Source organism: Lathamus discolor, chromosome 1, assembly GCF_037157495.1.
Source record: "Lathamus discolor isolate bLatDis1 chromosome 1, bLatDis1.hap1, whole genome shotgun sequence".
NCBI classification, from domain to species: Eukaryota; Metazoa; Chordata; class Aves; order Psittaciformes; family Psittacidae; genus Lathamus; species Lathamus discolor.
Window position 1 is genome coordinate 79,682,605 of NC_088884.1, and position 20,542 is coordinate 79,703,146.

The following is a 20,542-nucleotide window of genomic DNA, read 5'->3' on the forward strand; positions in this document are numbered from 1 at the left end:
GGGAAAACTAAGTCCTCTACTAAAAATTAAAGGATGATGGTCTCCTTAACATTCTAGACCATGTCTATAGTCAGTTATAATTTGTCAATGATTGTAGTTCATCAACAATTATAGCAGCCTTCCAGTACCTAAAGGGGCCTACAAGAAAGATGGAGAGGGACTTTTTACTAGGGCATGTAGTGATAGGACAAGGTGCAATGGCTTTACACTGAAAGAGGGTAGATTTGGATTAGATACTAGGAAGAAATTCTTCACTATGAGAGTGGTGAGGCGCTGGCACAGGTTGCCCAGAGAAGCTGTGGGTACCCCATCACTGGCAGTGTTCAAAGCCAGGTTGAAGGGGGCCTTGAGCAACCTGCTCTAGTGGAAGATGCCCCTGCCCATGGCAGGGGGGTTGGATCTAGATGATCTCTAGGATCCCTTCCAACTTCCAACCCAAAGCATTCTATGATTCTATGATAAATTCTTTTGAAGACATTGTGTTGGTTTAGTTGCTGGTTTGATGATGGGTTTTGATCTAGCTGTATTACCATAGTAGAACAGTCTTGGAATTAAGTATTTTCATGAAAATATTATTGGTTAGCAGAACTGTTAAAGAAAACAATGTTAAGAAATATTAAACAACAAAACAGAAAGTACTGCTGTCCCACTGTACACATCAGTAGTACATTCACCACTTGAATAATGTGTAATGACGTGGGCCATTCACCATAGAGAAGATATGGCAAAAGCAGAAGAGGTAAAAAAAAAAAAGGAAGAAAATAGTAAGCATAAGGAGAAACTTACATTTCAACAGATATTAAATAGATTTAAACACTTGAACATGAAAAGAAATGAGTGAGGACAAGAGCCAGGGAGTACTTTTTCCAGCTTTACAGGCTGAGAACAATAGATTATCATTTTGGACTAATTAGAACTAGTTCAGGCTTTTATAGAAACAATTGGAGTTTCATACAAAGAAGTGAAACTCTCTCAGAATGTGAAGAGTTTACACTTTCTTATCCTTTTGGCTTCTATTCCAGTGAATTGAAATGGTAATTTTTGTGAAAGCTGCAATTCTGTGTTGCCTGTTTAAATGCTACTGTCAGTGCAACACTGAAAATACACCAACAGGAAGCTTTTCTTTCAAATACTTCATTTCAGTACTTTTAAACTGTTTTCTGATGGTGTTAATGTCTAAATGCCCAACTTTAACTTTTGCTTTTCAGTATTCTGTTGTTATGAATTTTTTCTATTAGGTTTCATGTTCCATACATGCATATGAATTGACTGCTGCTGCACACTTAAGTCATTCCATTTGTCCTGATTCTTTCTTAGTGATTTTTTTTTGAGTTTCTGTTACTGTATCTAAGTCGTAAATATGTTTATTTCTTGTATTTGAATGTATCTTTACATTTTAGATACAGTGGTAAGGCTGATCTGTGTATTTACTGTAAAGAAATTAATAACAGAAACCTGTTTTTAATCTTTTAAGTAAAACATTTTGCTAAATTAATATGTGTGTATTTCGTTAGTAGCTGAATCCAGCTGGCTTCCAGAGGGATTGCGGGTGGGTTGGAGTGTTCCCAGATGGTGTGAGAAACAGCGATAATTTGACTGTGACATGAAATTGGTTTGATGATCTCTAGTTTGAAGTTGGGGAGATATGGGTACATCTGCATGAGTAAAAGTAATAATGTTGGGCATTTGTTACATTAAGTAAACGCATAGTGGTTAGCAATAGCATCTTGCTAGACTGTTAGCCTTATCCCTGAACTGATGGTTAAAAGAAGCAGTTGCTAGCACAAATACAATAGCTGCTCTACTATGATGAAAATCAAGAAAAAGGCATCAAATAAATGTAAAATAAAATAAATGTATGAGACCAGAGGTGACTGCAGGAATTCCTTTCAAAATTGAAAGAGTGGGAGAGATTCATTTCCTCAGTGGTGGTGTCTCACTAGCAATTTTTGTCATACATTCAGCTATGAAAAAGAGGGAAGACATGAACTTTTATAGCTGGCTGTCCTTGCGTGCTGCTTCTCTGCTCTTTTTTTGCTGAATGATTGAAAATGAGCAAAGAAAGGAAGATCTTGCAACTACTGTGATTTATTAGTACAGTGATGATGACAGGGCTTACACTGGCAAGGAGAGTTCAGAGGACTAGGCCTCTATCAAGGGAATAATGTGTGGGTTCGAGCTTCATGTTAATAGTGCAGTTAGTTAAAACTGACACTATTTTTTTTTATTTGCTGTAATCCCCTATCAATGTAGGAGTCTTGAGGCATAGTACTGATTTGTGTGTGAATAAGAAATCCTTTTACAGTAGCATTTTCCCAATTAGCCTCTCAAAAGCCACGCCACAAAATAAAATGAAATAAAATAAAATGAAATAAAAAAGAAAAAATAGACAACTAGCAGACAAAGAAAAACCACAAGCCTCCATAACAATTACATGCTTTTACTCACTTCAGAGCATTTTCACAACTGTATTGTCAGCCTTCGGTCTTATTCCAATAGTCCATGCAGTGACCCACTGTGGTTAGATAAAAGTTTAGTCCCTGTAGCTTTTAAATAATACAAATATGGTAATTTGCAACAGCTGAAGCAAAATGTTAAAGCTGTTGGCACCTTGTGTGAACTGCTAAATGGTAAACCTGGTTGTTAGTATTGGCAAGGTACTTTAGTGTGTCTGTGCTGTTACTGATGAAAAGTGCCTGTACAAAACCAACATACCTAACTGATTGCTGTGTTGGGAGCGCCAAGCTTAGAGTAACAGGAAAGAAGTGTCAAAAACATGGCAGCTATCAGGAAGAAACGTTGCCAGTTTCTCATAGGAATAATCAGTTTTGCCTTTCCCTTTTAGACCTGTGTAATAGTGTCTAAAAATGTCCTTTTCTTCTTCCTCTTCATTCTCACTCAAGAAATGTATAAATAATCTCAATTGCAGTGGAATTCCTCTTCAATAGCAGAGAAAGATATAGAAACTACAGGGCTTTATGATGGGCATAATTCAACTAGCGTTGATTAGGATCCTTTCTTACCATTACCACAAGCTCTGTGTATTTTAGGTTGCTCCAGATGTTGGACAAAACTGCTTCATATTGTGGAAACACTTTTTGAAAGTAACACACCTGAGTGGTAACATGAAATTTACCAATTTTCATGTGTTTGGGTGTTTTTTTTTCCATATAAATATGTTTTAGGGACAAGTGCATGCACATTTCGCCCTTAGGATTATACATGTTGCACATATGGAATGTAATTTGCATCTGGACATACCTCAAAATTATTCCTTTTAGTGTTAACTATCATTCAGTGCTAATGCTGTTGTGTAGGATTGCAATTTCTTTGTATTTTTTTGCTACTTCTTTGTGACCTGTATGTTTAAGAACAGAAATGAGTTCACATAACTTCAGATGGACAAATTGATTCTGTGTTTATCTTCTTAGCATGTAGAGAAGAGCATTTTTTTTACTGATGCTCACCACTTCAGTTAGGTTCTGTGTAACTAATCTTGGTACCAGTATGTTTCGTATCAGAAATCTGTCGTGTTACTTTACAGACATATTTTACTATCTGTGGGGTTTTTTTTCTCTTTTCCTTTATGGTGTAGGTAGCCGCAAGGACTTTGTGCAGGGTAGAGCAGCTGCCTCCCTGTTTTTATTCTTTCTATTTTATAAGCTTCTGTAGTTGAGCCAATTTGGCGATTTTCATTTAAGTGAATGTCCATACAGGTAACTTTTAAAGTGTGCATCCTTCCCATGTACACAGGAGCAAATATTTTTGTTAGCAGCATCATTTTTAGTTCTGAATTACTCCTGAGTGTTGTCCTAACCTACAGCAATGATATTCAAGGGACAGTGCTGTCCAAACACCACTCCATTTCCTACCTTTCTGTTTCAAAAGAAAAATACACTTGCCATTTTTCATAAACTGTTGATTTCCGTATGATTTTTTTTCCACTGTGCTAATTTTAATGCACTGGTTCAATTTATCATGTCTAGAAATAATTTTTATCCATTTTGTTCTTTCTGCAACTGATGATCCACCAGTGCATGCATATTCTGGATGTACACATCTTCTCTTTTTCCATTGTGGTACTCTCAGGAGAATGTACTCATCACCTTCTGCTGTCCCTCGTGTTTTCAGTGTGGCATAAGCAGTGCTGTGGCCAGCTTTGTTGCAGTTCCTTCTCAGCTCCTAGTGGAATGAAATTCTTCTACTGCAGTTTTATTTCATTGTCACATGTTGTTATTTTTCTGCATTTATACAACTTGTCAGGCTTGAATTCCAGTCCATGTGTCTTACTTGGCAGATGCAATTTTCCAGATGTTGACATGATGAGATAGTCATCATGCATCTTGAATCTGATCTCTCCAAAGATGAGGAAATGTTAGTCAAGGAGCTCCTGCTTGTCAGTTTCTGGCTTTTCAGCTCTTAGACCGTTCCTTTCATTCAGGAATTCAGGATAACTACATATGCTGTTGATGTACTTGCAAAAAAACCCTCTTTGGCTCACTTGGTGAGATACAGGGACTTCATATAAACCTAATACTGGATATACTCAGCTTATGCTTAGACAGAGAGAGGTTTCCCCATGACAGGTAACCCCTGATACTGAAGTTCTTTTGCTGACTGAGGGCATCAACTCAGCTGTATGCAGCATCGATGATACTAGCATTAGTATTTGTGGTTATATAAACTCTCCTGGTTTTGCCCAGCAATATATATATAGTAGCAGCTGTTTACATGGTAGTTTGCCTCTCTGTTACTTACTTTTTATTTTCAGTATCTCTAGTATTCAATCTTTGTTTATTTGTGGTTCATGCTACATCCGGGCACCAATCTATGCACTACCCTAAAGGCATTTCCTTCTTCAGGAATTTATAAAGTAGTCTTCAATTCCACTTTCCAAGACAGCATGCTGTGGGGTTTTTTTATTGCCATTTTCTTCAGGAAATGGTAATGAATACGGAGGGAGAAATCGTCCGCCATGGACATGTCCTTTGAATGAGTTCCACAGGGACCCCAAGCAGTCTTGAGCTAGATTCTATGATAACTACCATTCAAGTTATGTACCATGGTGATATGACCTACATTTACCCAATGTATATTCTTAAAACCCCATCAAGTCAAAGTATTGTCTCATCAGTAAGAGGTGTTTACAAGAGAAATTTTGCATGTTCTTCTTGTTCAGAGATGTTTTCAAGTAGCTGATCAGCAGATAGAGCTGAATGAAGAAGCCTCACCTAAGTTTTAAGCCCTGTGATTGCTTCTGAAATCAAATGAAACTGTAATATTTAGTACCTTCACATTGTATATTCTCTTAAAGGTCTTAAAGACTTTTTTAAAAAGGTGTGCAGGTTTTTTTAAATATTTTTCAGAGAAAAGCAGAGATTACTTAATAAATGCATTTATTTTCATCAATTGTCATCTTCTGAAGAGTAGCATTCTCATTTTGGTATCGCATCTTTCCTTCTTGGTTCAGCAGTGCAGTAGTTTAACCAGCACTGCAGAAACCCACCTTCCATAATTTAGTGAGAGTCTTTCGGCATCTTTTGGTAGACTCCTAAGATGACAACCCAGAAGTCCTCAGTAATGAGCTGACTACAGCAGAACCTATTTTTCCTTTTTCATGTTTGGTGCCCCTACTGGTTGTGGGCAAAGACAGGATGCCAGGGAACTTTATGGGAGAAACTTGGTAAGATTCCAGTTTTTCCTATTAATCAGCCAGCATGCACTCTAGAGTTGCAGGGATCTGTAGAGATCAGCTCCTTTTGTTTTTTAACTGGAAAACTCCTAACATTTGTAGATGGCCTGCATCCAAATGTTGGTGAATGCTGTATCAATAACTAAATGACAGTTTGTATCCAGGAGGAAGCTTTAAGTAGTACTTGAGGCAGCTGACAGTCCGGAGTTCCCAGGTTGCACTTACTTAGTGGAAGGTCAGTTCACAAAGCAGGGTTTTTCTTTCTAGGGAGAGTTTTATTCCATCTGGAATGGACTGAGATCATTATCATTGGATTTTTTATCTGGGTTGTGGCTTTTTGAGGAAATACATGGTAATGAAGAGCAGTAATTCATAGGAATAAGTGCTTGTAATGATGTAATGATGTCACTGTTTAAGAAATAATTTATTCCTAGTTTGAAATGCTTTCAGTACTGTGTTCTTACTTTCTGGTTTATGAAAGCACCCAGGTAAAATGTGCTAGTGCGTTAATTACAGGGTTATATGAAAATGATCTTTCCCTGCCTACGTGATTGGGTAGTCCTAGAAATGTCTTCAGCAGTTAAGCATTTCACTGCCTTCTCAAACTGTTACTAATCTTTCCCAAGAGTTAACTAAAGAAATCTACCTTAATTCCATTTCAAAGAGTGCAATTAGGCCATAAAAACCTTTCTGAGTCTAGTTCAAGACATAGTTATGAAGAAGTTTGCCAGGATACCTCAGATTTAATTGAACCTAAATGCCTCGGTGAAAACATATATCCTCTTTCACGCACCTCCATAAAACTTCATGACAGATTACACATCACATGAATGCAGGATAGATTAAATTGATACATCCTTTTAACATGTATCACTTGGACATCCTACCACTTCCTTCCTGAAGTGAAGGAAAGAGACCAGAAATGTGCGTCAGTCACACCTCCTATTCCTTTCAGGCTGTCAGACAGACATGTATTGGAATGAGTTTTGCATACGAATCAGCTGTGGGGTCATAGGATAGGTAGCAAAAATTTTTATTGTGCCTGAACTCTTGGCACTCCTGCAGTGTCAGATGGGGTTTTCATTTTCTTTGTGCTGCCACCAGTGAGCATAAAGGCAGGGCTGTCTCCTCTATCCCAGTTTAATTCCATCTCTGCTGTGCAATCTCATGCATATTGGATTTGGGAGGAGAGGAAGGGAGGGTCACGGAGATACTTGGTTAGGTAATACATCTTCAAGAATCCAGTTACTGTACAGGTAAGTAATATTTATTTATTTTCTTTCTGAATAGTCCTCTGTATAAGCTTCATGAAAGGAGACTGCCAGTGCTTATCTTCTACAGTTTTATCAAAATACAGGAAGATAAATTTGCCCTCAGTGTCACATTCTGATATATATATATATATATATATATATATATGAAGGAACTCAAGTTGTACTCTAGTCCACTGCTTCGGAGGATCAGTCACTGCAGGAAAAAAAAAAGCAGTCATAACTGTAGTTACAATTAACAGAAGTTTTTCTCCAGAGTTTAAAGCTTATTTATCACAGTAAAGATAGAAGACTTCATGTAACTAAAAAGAGGAAAGCAGCAGTATGGGTTGAAGGTCAGTGTGAGTCTGGCATGTTTTGAGAGTTAGAGCCAAACAACTCAAAAAACATGCTGGTATGTTAAAAGCCAAATTCTGCTTCACTTTTATTTAGTTTATTTCTAATTAGTATGTTTTGATTGAAACTGTTTGCATTTTAAAGAAGAGTAATTCACATGCTAATCAATTAGTCATGAACCAAAAAGCTGGAAACAAAGCAATTATTTAAAAGAATAGCCTTGAAACTATTCTACACCAGTGGAGGTGCTGCCTGGCCATGCAGCTATCTCCTACTCCCAACGGGTATCGGTATGGCTTTGTAAGGTGGTTACACACATTGTGACACCTTTACAAGAGTAAACTTGCGCATCTTTTAACTAGGTTTGTCTGAGACAAAGTGAAAACTTGTAACTGATCTCTCCTTACTGTGTGGGTTGTTAATATTAGACTGAAGATAAAAGATTCTTGTTTCTAAGTAGCTGGTTGTAGTCAGCACTGGAGTATTTTAACTTGCAACCATCTACCATGTATGTTTAAGTTTGTCTATTGTTTTAGGAAAAATAATTCTATATGAATATAGATTTATTTTTTTTTTCAAGTGCATTTGTCACTATCTTGATCAGGTTTGGTATCGCCAATTGCTCTTCCTCCTGTCCCTCAAGAATTCACAGGTCTGAATTGAGCACTATATGGTATAAATACAATATCAAATTCACCTCTTACCTTATGTGTTAGAATGTTTTATTCTGCAATCTTATTTTAAAGCACTTTCCATTTTACATTTAACTCTTCAAATGAAGCATTCTCACTTCTGTTGTTTGAAATGGAGAGCTACACTTCCACACTTGGCAATCTGTGAATAATATGTCAAGAAGCGCAATCGATATTTATTGTATAATGCAGATAAGCAAGTAAATATTATTCATGTCTGGCAACAGTTAATATTATGATGTTTTCTGTAAACTTGTTATTCATCTTTTGTATGAACCTTCAGTTAAGCTAATCATAACCATAAAATAGTTGTGGGAGATATTCTCAGTGTTTCAGGAAGAGTCAAATAGTATTAAAATATGTTCTGCAACTCCTATTTTAGAAATTTATATCTCAGTTTGTTTCTTTAGAAATCAGCAATTACTTGCCCTGTGAATCGATTTTGGAAAGTAACCATCAGCATGCCTGCAAAGCCTGACAAATACTGTCACCTGTGCTAGTGGTTGAATACTAGCCTTTCTCTGCACAAAGGCAGTGGTGCCAAGGGTCTTGCACTGGTCTGATATAAAGCTTTGCATCTCTGCTGGAGCACACTCTCGTTGAAAGTGGCAGTTTTAAGACTGCCAGAAATGGTGTTCCTACAACAGGTATCCTTGGTGATATATCCTAAGTTCTTGAAAGCAGGAATTAAGAAGTAAGTCAGGTTCGTTCTTTAAACTCCAGAGACTAATTCTTGCATTATGCAGGTTGCAGGGTCAAATTTTTTCCAAGTCAGTCATCTTTTTCCTTATTCTTTATATGGTGTGAAACACTTTCAGAGAAACAGTGGAAAATTTCAATCCTAAATACAAAAGGTCAGAAGACAAAGAGGGAAATCTGACAAAAAGCAAAATGCAAGAAACAAAGAGAAACATTTTTTATTCTTCCACTACTGCTGAGATGGCTAAAAATCCCATGTGGTAACTTAAACACGCATTAATATCTCATCTGAATCCTATGATCTAAGCCAATCTGCAAGTCAAGAAATGCTGAAGTCTTCCATCAAGCTGCTCATTTCTGATAGATTTGTTAAATAGCCATTGGTCCAAGACAATTCATATACATGTGTCAAGACAGCCTGCTTTGCGGTCTTTTGTCCAAGCTGTTACAGCAGAAGCAGGAGATACACGTTTATTTTCCTAGCAGTATTAAAGTAAGGAGGGTCTTCTTTAAAAATAGCAATATCATTAGTTTTGTATATAGTTTTTCTAAGTTACACTGTTACATAAACCAGTAAAACAGGATGTTTTCTGAGGAGCAATGCAGTTTTCTTCCATGGTCTTTGAATATATATGGGACATCTGAACTTGCAATTGTGAAGATGCTCTTAATCGAAGAATAAATTTTAAGGTAGTCTTGATACTTGAATGTCTGAGATTCAGACAGCCCAGATGAATCCTTCATAATTCCTAGAGAATTTTTGATTATAAACTTCCTTAAAGACTTAATCTGATCAATGGAAAACTGTTGGGTTAATGTTTACCTTTCTTCCCCTTAACTTGGAAATGGCAAATTCCAAACGGCAGTGAAATATTTCCCTTCTTACCACACCTGCTTGTGAATGTGTGAGCAAATGGGCGATGCCTGCTATGTTCCCATGAATTCTGGCTTCTGTGCTTCTTTGGAACTGCTTACTAATTTTTATTTACCAACAACCCTATGCTGTATAATCTGAAAGGACTCTGGTATATCCACCATGGAGGGCAAGCACTCTTTCTTTCAGGTCCTGCTTTGCTAGCTTTCTCCTTCTCTTTGCTGTAATCTTCCTCCTACTCTTGCATCACTTCATCTTTCTCTCCTCTCTGCGAAGATAATTTACCTGCAGTTGCACCTTGGGAGGGAGAAACACATTTTGGTTGGCATAAAACATGGTTGATTAAAAGGCTGTAATTCCAAACAAGCCATCTTCACCTCGTCTCCCGTCATTTTCCAGGACAATCTGCGTAAAAAGGATGATCGGATTGAAGAGTTGGAAGAGGCACTCAGAGAAAGTGTTCAGATAACTGCAGAGCGGGAAATGGTGCTAGCACAAGAGGAGTCAGCCAGGATGAATGCTGAGAAACAGGTCTGCAATCTTATAAAGTCACTGGCAGTCGTCTTAGGAAAGTAACCAGACAGTAAAGTACTATTTTCCCTACTCTACCATGAAACACAGATGGTTTTGTTTGATGATCCTGTATCACTGTTCCAACATTAGGTAACAACTCAAAAAGTCTGCAAAGCCTTCATGATAAGTTGTATTTCGTAGGTAATATTTTCTTGAAGTTAAAAAGAAATATAAGGTATCCTGAGATTTAAAATACTATTTTAAGTAGTAACTCTTCTGATCTGCCTTGCCTGTAAAAGCTATCTTCCTATGTGTAACCATACGTTAAGTTCACTGTATTTTTTGTTGAAAGTGTTTTAAGACGATGATTTTTATTAGCATAGTTGAGTTTGTGAACGTTGGTCTCATTGCACTTGCAAAACAACTGGATAAAGAGGCAAACCCCTTAGCTTGAGCCAAGCATGCACACAGAAAATACATATTTGTGTGCTGAAGCCACAGATATAAACTTCTATGCGTTAACTGATTCTGTGCCACTGACAAGATGCTCTGAAGAATCGTGCATGTGCCTGATTTTAACTCACATAAGTAATCATTAAGAAAACATACTGTAAGTAATGAATAAAATTCCATGAGAATTTGGTAAAATTTTTAAAGGAGAAGCTGAACCTAGCATTCTTACTGTGCTTTTTGTGAGCCTCTTCAGTATCTTTCACTGTTCCTTACTTGACTATAATTAGCAAACAGGAGCATTTGGTCGGTTGCAGTTGCATTGCAATGGCGTGATCTTCTCTTTGTTATTTAAATAGAAGAAGTTCTAAGTGCACTTTAAACTATTTTAAGATGTTTTTTCCAACATATATTCTTATATCACAGACTTCAATGAAAAAGAGGATATAAATGTGTTAGTAATAATCCAATTTTCAGGAAGAAGAAAGCAACTGTTTCTTTTTAGACTAGAGTCAAGCTCAGCTGTTCACTTATAGTCATTCTGAGAATAATTCTGGTTGCTGTACCCTGAGATCCTAGACAGTGTTGTGGAATTCACTTTCAAGAATGCCTTCTTTCCAGTGTTCTTGTAGCCTTTAAAAAATTGCATGAAACAGAAATGTTAAGTACATACTAAATAACACATCAAGATCAGATCTCCTTGAAAGGAAAATACATAGCTCACAAGGGAGAAGGTTCTATGCTGAGATGCAAAAATAAACAACATAGTATGTGATTTGGTGCCTAGGATGTCGTAATGTTTTAATTTCTTTGTTATAAGACCAAGCAGCCATTTCTATATTCTTTGAGCACCTAGAAGCATATAGAACTCACTCTTTGAAGTCTGTGCTAAAAATGCAGAGCAAGATGCATATGGCTTCATGAATTTTTGGGGAGAAAGTTTTGAAGGAGGTAGAGTGTGTTAATTTTGTAGAGGTTAGAAGAATCTGAAGTTAGGGAAGTAAGCACAAAGATGAACATTCACAAATTCTATGCACACATAATGTGGGCCTTTACTAGAGGATGGTCACAGGTCATCTCAGTATTAAAAGTGAAAAGTGGGTGGAGTACAGTTTTCAAAGGATGGGTAGCTTACATTTGATTCACTAGCAAAGAGGTATGCTTGTAGCATTAACATGATCAAAGCTACAGACAATGAGATTACTTCACAAATGGGCACAACCTGCACAAGAATGATTTTTGCTTAGGTCCAAACACAGAAGAAATCCTACCAAAGAACTTCAGTAATACAGATGCAGTCAAAAAAGTCTTATATTTGAGATATTCCATAAAAGAAATTCTGCAAGACTTTAGAAATAAACTTTAAAGAAGTTTGAGTCAAAGATACTATGAAGTTTAACAAAAATATGGAAGTTCTGTCCTAGATGGAAAAAAAAATGTAGTAAGGAAGATTCAGTCACAGGATGCAAAGGAGATCTCTTTTTTAGCATCTTGAGCATGAGCTCCTCATAGATGTCTCCGGTGTGAGCTTTTAGCAGCAGGTTTAATATGGATAGAAGAAATAAGTCTGGGTTAGTAAAATAGGGAACTGTTATTATGAAAGTGAAGCTTTATTTGTACATGAGGCATCCTAAAACAGGAATACAGGAAGAGAATGATGCGCTGGGATTATGTACATATTTCAAATTTGGCAGTAAGGAGACTTTTCAAAAGAATTCACCATCAAAGCCTGATGAAAGGCACACAGTGAGGTCAAATGGTCAGAGCTTGGTGGAAAGGGAAATACCTGGTGAATGGAGAGTTCAAATTGGGTGTACAATCTGAAAGATGAGGCAAGGCAAATAAGTGTGGAGTCTGAGGCTCAATAAGCTGTAAGAGATCGAGAGGAGAGGAAGAGATCCAAGATGAGTAAGATTTGTGGGAAAAGATTGGTGGAATATGATGGGCAACAGCACTGTGGGGAAAAAAAAAATAATTTGGATGTTGCAGTGCAGAAGGAAGGAGTTAAAAGAAGGATGGATTGAAAGTAGCAGTATCGGAAGAGGGAAAAGTCAACATCTTTACCTTTACAGATTGACAGCAGTGCCTTACTCCAGCAGAACTAAACTGCCAGCTCTGACCAGTTACAGTTTTTAAATATGATCAATAAGACAGCACAAAGGAAAAGCAACTGGAGTGTCTTGTTCCAGCCTGCACCAGGAGAGCTGCTGTGCCCCATTTGTCCTTTGGGATTTTGTTTTGCTATCAGTTAAATAAAGTTAAGTAATAAAGTGCTGGCCAGTAGGGTTTTTTCCCAAGGTGAGGAAGAGACTTTTCTTCAACTGTTTTTCAATTCATATTCCTTCAATTACTTTAAAAGAATGCCCTCTTTGTTTCATCATGTTCTGTGGTGGTTCTTTGTAGAGCTGTAACAGACACCCTTCGATAGCTTCAGTTTTAAAATGCAGAGTTTTGTTTTCCATATGACATTAATGGCAAATCCTTTTGTTTTTATAAACAAACAATAGGCGAGGAACATTCCTAGACCAAGTATGAGTGATATGTGTTGATTTTTAAGATGTCAGTGTTGTCCAAATGCATTATAATTTGCTTTTAATTGCATGCTTTTTCTTTCCTCTCTTCTGTTTATCTTGTTTTCTACCATTCTGCCACTTCACTGCCTGTCTGAAGCTGTTTAATGAATCAGTGCATGAGGTCAACCATTTTGGCTTTAAATGGTTCAAGGTATGAGGACATCTCATTTGTGTGTACCTCTGCCCCCAGTATTTAATGTTAGTTTTGTAGCCTTGTGTTGTGTAATCCTACCCTCCATCTCGTCATGATGTATGGTTTCTCTATTTTACAGGCTTCAGATTTGAATTACAGTGTCCATGAAGCTACTCAGTATTTCATGGTTCTCAAAGACACATTTCAGATTAAAATCTTGCTCTCTTTAATGCAGTGTTTGGAAATATTCTGGCAGTGTGTATTAACTTTGGCAGTAGGTTAACTGTGTTAATACACTATATACGAGAAGATGTCTCCCTCTGACTAAAGCTGACCTGGTGCATCTTACCATCCCTTCTCTTGCAGTGGAAGGTAGGAGGTTATCTTCTGTATCAACTTAGTCATAATCAGCACCATTCTCAGGACAATGCTGGAAATGCGTTTCAGTCTTCACGAAAGAATAAGGCCCTTTTTGTGGAATAAAGTGAAACAGAAGTTCAGGTTTGTTGATTCAGTGACAATCAATAATTAGTGTCAGGTCCTTGGCTAAAGGAGCACAATATTAGCATTACTTAAATTTTGAGCCTTCATTATTAGAAGGCATAGTTTATAAATGTGTACTGACCTAAGGTACTTATGTCCTCCCTCACTTTGCTGACTTTCACTCCCATACTTCAGTGCATGTCCCTTCAGTTTTTTGAGCCTGGGTCCTTCTGGGGCCATGTTGTGAAAAGGACTGTCTTGGTTTAAGCCCAGCCAGTAACTCAGAACCACTCAGCTGCTCGCTCACTGCTCCCTTTCTTCCCTACCCTTCTCCAGGTGGGATGGAGAGTCAAAAGAATGTAAACCCATGGGTTGAGATCAGAACAGTCCAATAACTAAAGTATAATACTAAACTACTACTACTAATAATAATGACAAGGGAAATAACAGGGGGAGAAAATATAAAACTAAAAAAGGAAGGGGAAAAAAAGGAAAACAATTAAACTAAGTGATGCATAATGCAATTGCTCACCACCTGCCAACTGATACCCAGTCCGACCCAAGCAGCGATCTGGCCCTTCTGGGTAGCTCCCCCCAGTTCATAAACAGCACTGCACCAGCTACTAGGAAGGAATAAAATAACCATTACAGCTGAACCCAGGACAGACCTAATTCATGGTAAGAGTGATCTGATTTTTTGAAGTACTCTTTTTGTGGGAACCAATTTGCTGATCTGGTTTGTGGATCCCCAGGCAGAACTTGAGGAGCATCTGAGGGAACGCTGAACTATGAGAGCAGGACTGAGAAGTGGAGGCAGGAATTGCTTAGTATTATTACTAAAAATATTTTTAGCAGAAACTGTTATTGTGGCCTTTACAATAGGCTGCTATTTCTGTGAGGGAGATGATGCACTGCCTGACTGCAACGTATGGTTCTCTATCTTCTTTTATTTCCTTCAAATTTGAAAAGCAGCAGGTTTTAGAAATTTAAATAGTATTTCTGCTCATAATAGTGTAACTCTGTTCTTGCATGAATATCGACTCCAGCTTAAATGCATTCTGTAGTATAAGCTACCATCTAACTCCTTACCCTATAATGTTATGGCAAATAAACACATGAAATACTGGCCATTACTTGTTCATTCCTTCCTTTCTTAAAGTAGTTACTTAAACTGAAATTTCCAAGTTAGCAGTCTGATCTTGACACCTTCCATCAAGTTTTTTTAAGTTATGGTTCTCAATGGGAAATTTTAACTGAAATTTTAAGTATATAGACCTATAAATAGCTATATCTATGTTCATACACTATCTTTTTACCTTACAAAGGGTGGGTTTCTCTGCTTTGCTCTTTTGGGAAAAATAGAAGACTGAGTGCTGTAATGTTTATTGTTTGAATGTATTTTCTTATGCTAATGTCTCTGTAAGTTATTTCAGCAGGATTTAATATTCTTTCAGGTACATAATACATGTAAAATATGTTGATAACAAGACTCCTGAAATTCTCTGTCACATACATCTACTTCAGAATTCATATCTGTTTATTTAGTAAGAATAAATACGAAATAGGTTAGTGATTCAACTAGAACCTCCTTCACAGATGACTCCTTTTTCCCCATCTTCTATTCACCAGGATTTCTGTAGCAAGTGTAGGGACTGCAAAGGTTTGAATGTAGAGTGCAGCCTCCAAGAGCTTTTTCTGCCTTACCTATAAATTACTGTAGAGAAATTCTGCCTAATTTTTTAATGAAACCCCTCATTTGCACTTCCATCAGACCATTGTTCTTGTCCTGTTTTAACTTTCTAGCATGTATTACTTAGATTACATTTTCTTGTGAGAATAGAAACAGAAATACTATATATCAGACCCTAGCCTATCAAGTACCTTCTAAAAATTCAAACTAAATTAAAACACATACCTTTTTAACTGAGCATTCTGTTACTGAAATAATTCTAAAATATTTTCTAAAACATGTGAAGTTTTGGAATTATTTCAGAGCACAAATACTCACACGTTAAGTTACTTCCTACCAGTCTCTGTAAATGGAAAATATAAAGTGGAATTTCTCATGAATGAGTTACCTATAGGGTGTTTTCTGAGCACCACAGAAATAGCAGAATTCTGACTGCTCTGTAATAGATGCTGGACAGTTTGCTTTTAATTAATGTTTTTTGCGTCTTCTTTATCTCCTTACGAGAAGTTTGATAAATCAAGTGATTGGAGATCAAGGCATTAATCCAAAGTATGGTTTGGGGGTGGAGGTGCTTGAGCCTTATTGCTTCCCACTGATTTTTCCAAGCAGTTTACATTGTCTTTGGCTGAACTTCTCTTGCATATTTTCTACAAAGATCCTTTCTATAGAAGTCTGCCAAACTAATTTTGAGTGTATGTGTATACATTCATGTGCAAAGTTATTTGTGTATTCATATTAAGAAAAAAAATCTGTGCTAAAGCCTCACATTTTAATTTCTTTTACTGATAAAATTTTCTTAAGGGCTTTTTAAGTCAGCTGTCAGCCTGAAGTGTAGTCTTGTCATTGTGTTTAAGAGATTTCTTTTTTTTTTTCAATTCTTTTGTCTGATTCTTTTCCTTCGGTTAGAGATTGCACTTTGACACTTTGGGAAAGTAGACTGCGTACCATGTCTTTATCAATGAATATGCTAGGAGACATTTTTAGAATCACTGCTTCTCCCTAAAGTTACAACTTCTACCAAGGTATTTAAATAGATTATGTAGCTTCTTCCTTTAAAAATACAGATTCGTGTCGCATCACACTCCTTACATGGGAAGGTATGTAATTCCTTTTGTGTTCAGTAATGTACTTCTTAAGAACTGTAACAGAGGAGAAGAAATCATGCCCAAGAAAATCTGAGACAGATCTTTTTGTGACATTATAGGGGAAAAACTTCTAAATATTTTAGAATCATAGAATCGTTTAAGTTGGAAAAGACTTTTAAGGTCATCCACTCCAACCATAAACCTAGCACTGCCACATCCACCACTAAAGTATGTCTGTAAGCACCACATCTATACGTGTTTTAAATACCGCCAGGGATGGAGACTTTATTTCTGTTTAATTCATTGCACTCGTTTAAGATTGCAAAGTGGGCAAAATTTGATGACTTTTGGGGGAATCTGGGACACTGAAAGGATAAGTTCTGTCCAAAATATACATTAAGCATTTCACCGTGTAAGTCACCTTTACATTTAATGAGATGAGAAACACTGATCGAAACTGATATATAGAAATTCGGTGCAAATGTTATCTTTTTGCATGGATTTTTATCCCTTTTTATTGTTTAATAGGTAAATACTGATTTCACATGATGCCTTTTATAATAGTAAAGTATTCGTGACAAAGTTCTATCCTAGAATCTCTCTACCTGTTCCATAATGTTCTCACATACCTACCTCTAGACAGTATTTTATTTGTTGTGGCTCAAGAAAAAATTGAAGTCTTGCATATTTGGTCACATTAATGCTTGCTTGGAATTGTAAGGACCCAAGCAAATATTTGTGTTACAATTTGTTAATTTAGAATTTTGGTTGCATTTTCCAGTTGTATTCTTTAACTGTGATCTTAGCTGCAAGTGTGATACAATAATATGTAGATTAGAGTATTAGAAAAGTTCATTAGTCTTATGGATTAGGTTTGTAAATTTAAAATACATGTTCTTTTTCTGACATTATCATTTTATTTCCCTAAATCCGTGAAATTAAAGAAAATAAAGTGTATTTCTTTCCAGACCTATACAGAGAAACACAGAAGAGTAACAAACTTGAGGTTCGTTAAATTGAGGATGCCTCTTCTCTTGAATCTTTTCCTACTCAAACAAGAGCTTTTGGACTTTACTGTACTGCTGTTTACCATCAGATTCCTTCAAACCCTTCACTGAATTTCAGCCTGAGTTCCACTGGCTTGGTACACTGGGATTACTTTCTAGTTACTGTGGTTAGGTTCTGCTATTTGCTTTCTGCTAACTACAATGCTTAAGATTTGCTTCCACAAGTTAGTAGAGGGGGAAACTTTGCTGAGCTTGCCCATGAGACTGTACTTCTTCAGGTAGCCACATGTTTAACCTTCATGTGGCGATGCATATGCTTTCACATAAAAACAGTGCTTTCATGTATTTGTGTTCATGATCCTTAATGTCTTCTGGGAAAAGAGTGTTAAAGTTGAGCATATCACTTTTTCACTACTTGTAGTGAGGTAATACATCATCCCATAATTTTTCTCCTTGTAAAATCAATCTTTGCTATATAAATTGACAAGCTATGCTGTGTAGCACAGCAGTTAAGTATTTACTTTGAATATTGTTCAGTTATGTCTAAACTGTCTACCATGGTGACATACCCTAGTTAACCTGAAACTGAAATGCAGCAAAATGGAAATCGGCATGATCTACAGAAGGCTTCTGAAAACCTCCCGAAATCCTTGGACAATTAGTCTGAGCTGAAAGGCGTTCTTTGGTCCAATTGCTACTGTTACCTTAGCAGCAATCACAGAGCAGATGTAGCCTAAGAATGGTCACGCTATTTTGAAGATGTCCATTTCTAGAGTTGTGACTGAAGTATCATGAATTAAGCACAATTCTAGAGAATTCTGTTTGGATGTAACACATTATGCTGAATGCGTATGTACAAAACTGTGCAGAATGTGCTATATTCTAGTCTCTCTGCTTCTGTAGAGATATTTAAAAGGTGATAAAAATCTAGATTTTTGGAAGGTTGTTTATTATCCTTAGTGGTTGCTGCTGTGTTCCTGAGGGGCTGGAGAGATTCACTGCTAGCCACAGGAAATAAACATGAGACAGCTTCCTAAGTTTACAGATCCATGTAACATAAAGCAGGACAGCTTTCTTTGGTATGGTTACAAGGGTTAAAAAGCATAATGAAAATATTTTGTAGGACAATTGTTCCACTTGAGGGAAATACAGAAATAAAATTGTAACTTGTTATAGTCTTCAGATACCAGAGACTACATCAGGTTTCTGTTGTAAATAGAAATCAGGATTATATATACATTTTTCACCAGGCCTGACTCAAATATTTTGTGTCTGTTAAGCAGAGACAATTACTGCTTCTTTCTCAAGAGCTCTTGTCTCAGCAGTAGGCTGTTGCTTATTTATATGGCTTATGGCCCTTGTTTAGGAGATAGAACTGTCAAATCTACCTCCAAACATCCTAACAGGACACAGCTGTGACTTAATCAGTCCTGAAGTCTGGCGGCTCAGTAGTTTTCTTTTTTCCAAACATCTGTGAATTTTGATTCCTCCTCCTTCATACAAGAGCTCAGCGCTCTCCAAGTATAAGCAAAAAGCACTTTTGACTTATACTCAAGTAACATAATCCTTGACAAAGACTTACATATTTCTATTTCTGTGGCTTCTGTAGGAGTAACATGATAATGTCAGGTATCTGATCAGTCTAATTTTAGTGATCTACATTGCCTAGATCTATCAGTGGAGAGAGAATAAGGATCAATACGGAGTATTAACTTCTCTTCATTATCAGGTGCTTTTTTGATAAAGAAAGATTTTGTTGAGAGACCAACTCATGAAAATAAGAGCCATCAACTAAATATCTCACTTTCACAGTGATAAGAAAATTTGCATTCAACTACAGTATCCTGCAGCTTTTCAGACCATAGTCTTTTGTTCTCTTTCTCCTCTCCTTTTTCCCATATAATAATGTAAGAATAGGACAGTGACACCAGTTCTTTTAAGCCACTAAAACACTGTATTTTAAGAGGGATGCTGAATGTGCAAAATCGTAACAACCTGAAAAACAGAGGCACAAAGACTTCAGTCTTTACACGCTAATGAAAACAAACACAAAATTCATCCCTAAAAGGACTGCTGTATTACAGATTACCAGAAAGATCTTGCCTTTTCTCTGGAAAACCGATAATCCACCAGACACTAACTCCCCTCTGTTGCAAACAAAATAGAACTCCTCTGTGTGCAGTCTGCAGAGCCCTCTGATGCTGTACACGGTTGACCTTGGCAAAAGACGTGCTATAAATCTGGCATCCACTTTGAGATGAAGGTAAATGTGATGTATAGAAACATCTTAATTGTTGCACAGTATTCTGCTGTGTTTATTTCCAAGTGTCTTTAGATTGGATCTTCAGCTAAGGAATTCCAGCTTGTGAAGAAAAAAGTTTTTCGCTTGTCTGCATAGGATCGTGTGGCAATGTTTTTTAACAGTGATCACACAGAACAAATGAAGCAGTAATATAGGTTGATTATGTTTAGTGTAGGGAAGAATGCTCTTTTTAGGTGAACATCTGTTCACCTTAGTGTATCTTCAGAGTGCCTGCAATTACAGAATAAAAATTAAGGTAAAGGATCTTAATGCCTTATATATCTGCTTCAAAAGGATTAGCGGTGGTCGCATTGGCATAGTGGAGAAGCCAACAGCCGTGATGCAATCCTCTGTACCCCTACAGGCATAGGTATACTGGTTGTGAATAAGAGGGGCTTGAATTGGAGCCAAAGCTCTAGCGTGTGTGGTAGGGCAGAGACATTCTGCTTCATAACCTTCTGTCAGTGTGGCAGAGCTTTCAGCTGTTCTCCTAGTTGAGGGCTGTCCTTACCTTACAAATCAGAAATTGCATTTTAATTTTTTCAGGGGGAGAAGAGATTTTTCTTGTCACTGCTTACTTATTTCTCTCATTTTCCTCTGATATTTTTAGCTTTCAAAAAGCTATGCCTAACAGCTTTCCCAGTATCTATAAGAATTTGGAAGTTGTTTCTTTAATTCAGAATAGCCAGGAATTTAGTTAAGAGTCTTGGATAGAGTTTTTAAGTGTACCTAAAGCCACCCT

General features: G+C 37.0%; 1 protein-coding gene across 7 annotated transcripts in view; it reads left to right on the forward strand.

The window, feature by feature from the left end:
- ERC1 (ELKS/RAB6-interacting/CAST family member 1) overlaps positions 1 to 20,542 on the forward strand; it is a 289,289-nt gene that overhangs the window by 159,347 nt on the left and 109,400 nt on the right. For 5 of the 7 annotated variants that reach the window (XM_065682550.1, XM_065682574.1, XM_065682560.1 and 2 more), the window contains one exon: positions 9,964 to 10,095. The exons of the other annotated variants lie outside the window; for them this stretch is intronic. In XM_065682550.1, the coding sequence (XP_065538622.1) occupies positions 9,964 to 10,095 (132 nt within the window). The remainder of the gene's footprint in view (positions 1 to 9,963; positions 10,096 to 20,542) is intronic. 7 annotated transcript variants of the gene reach the window in all.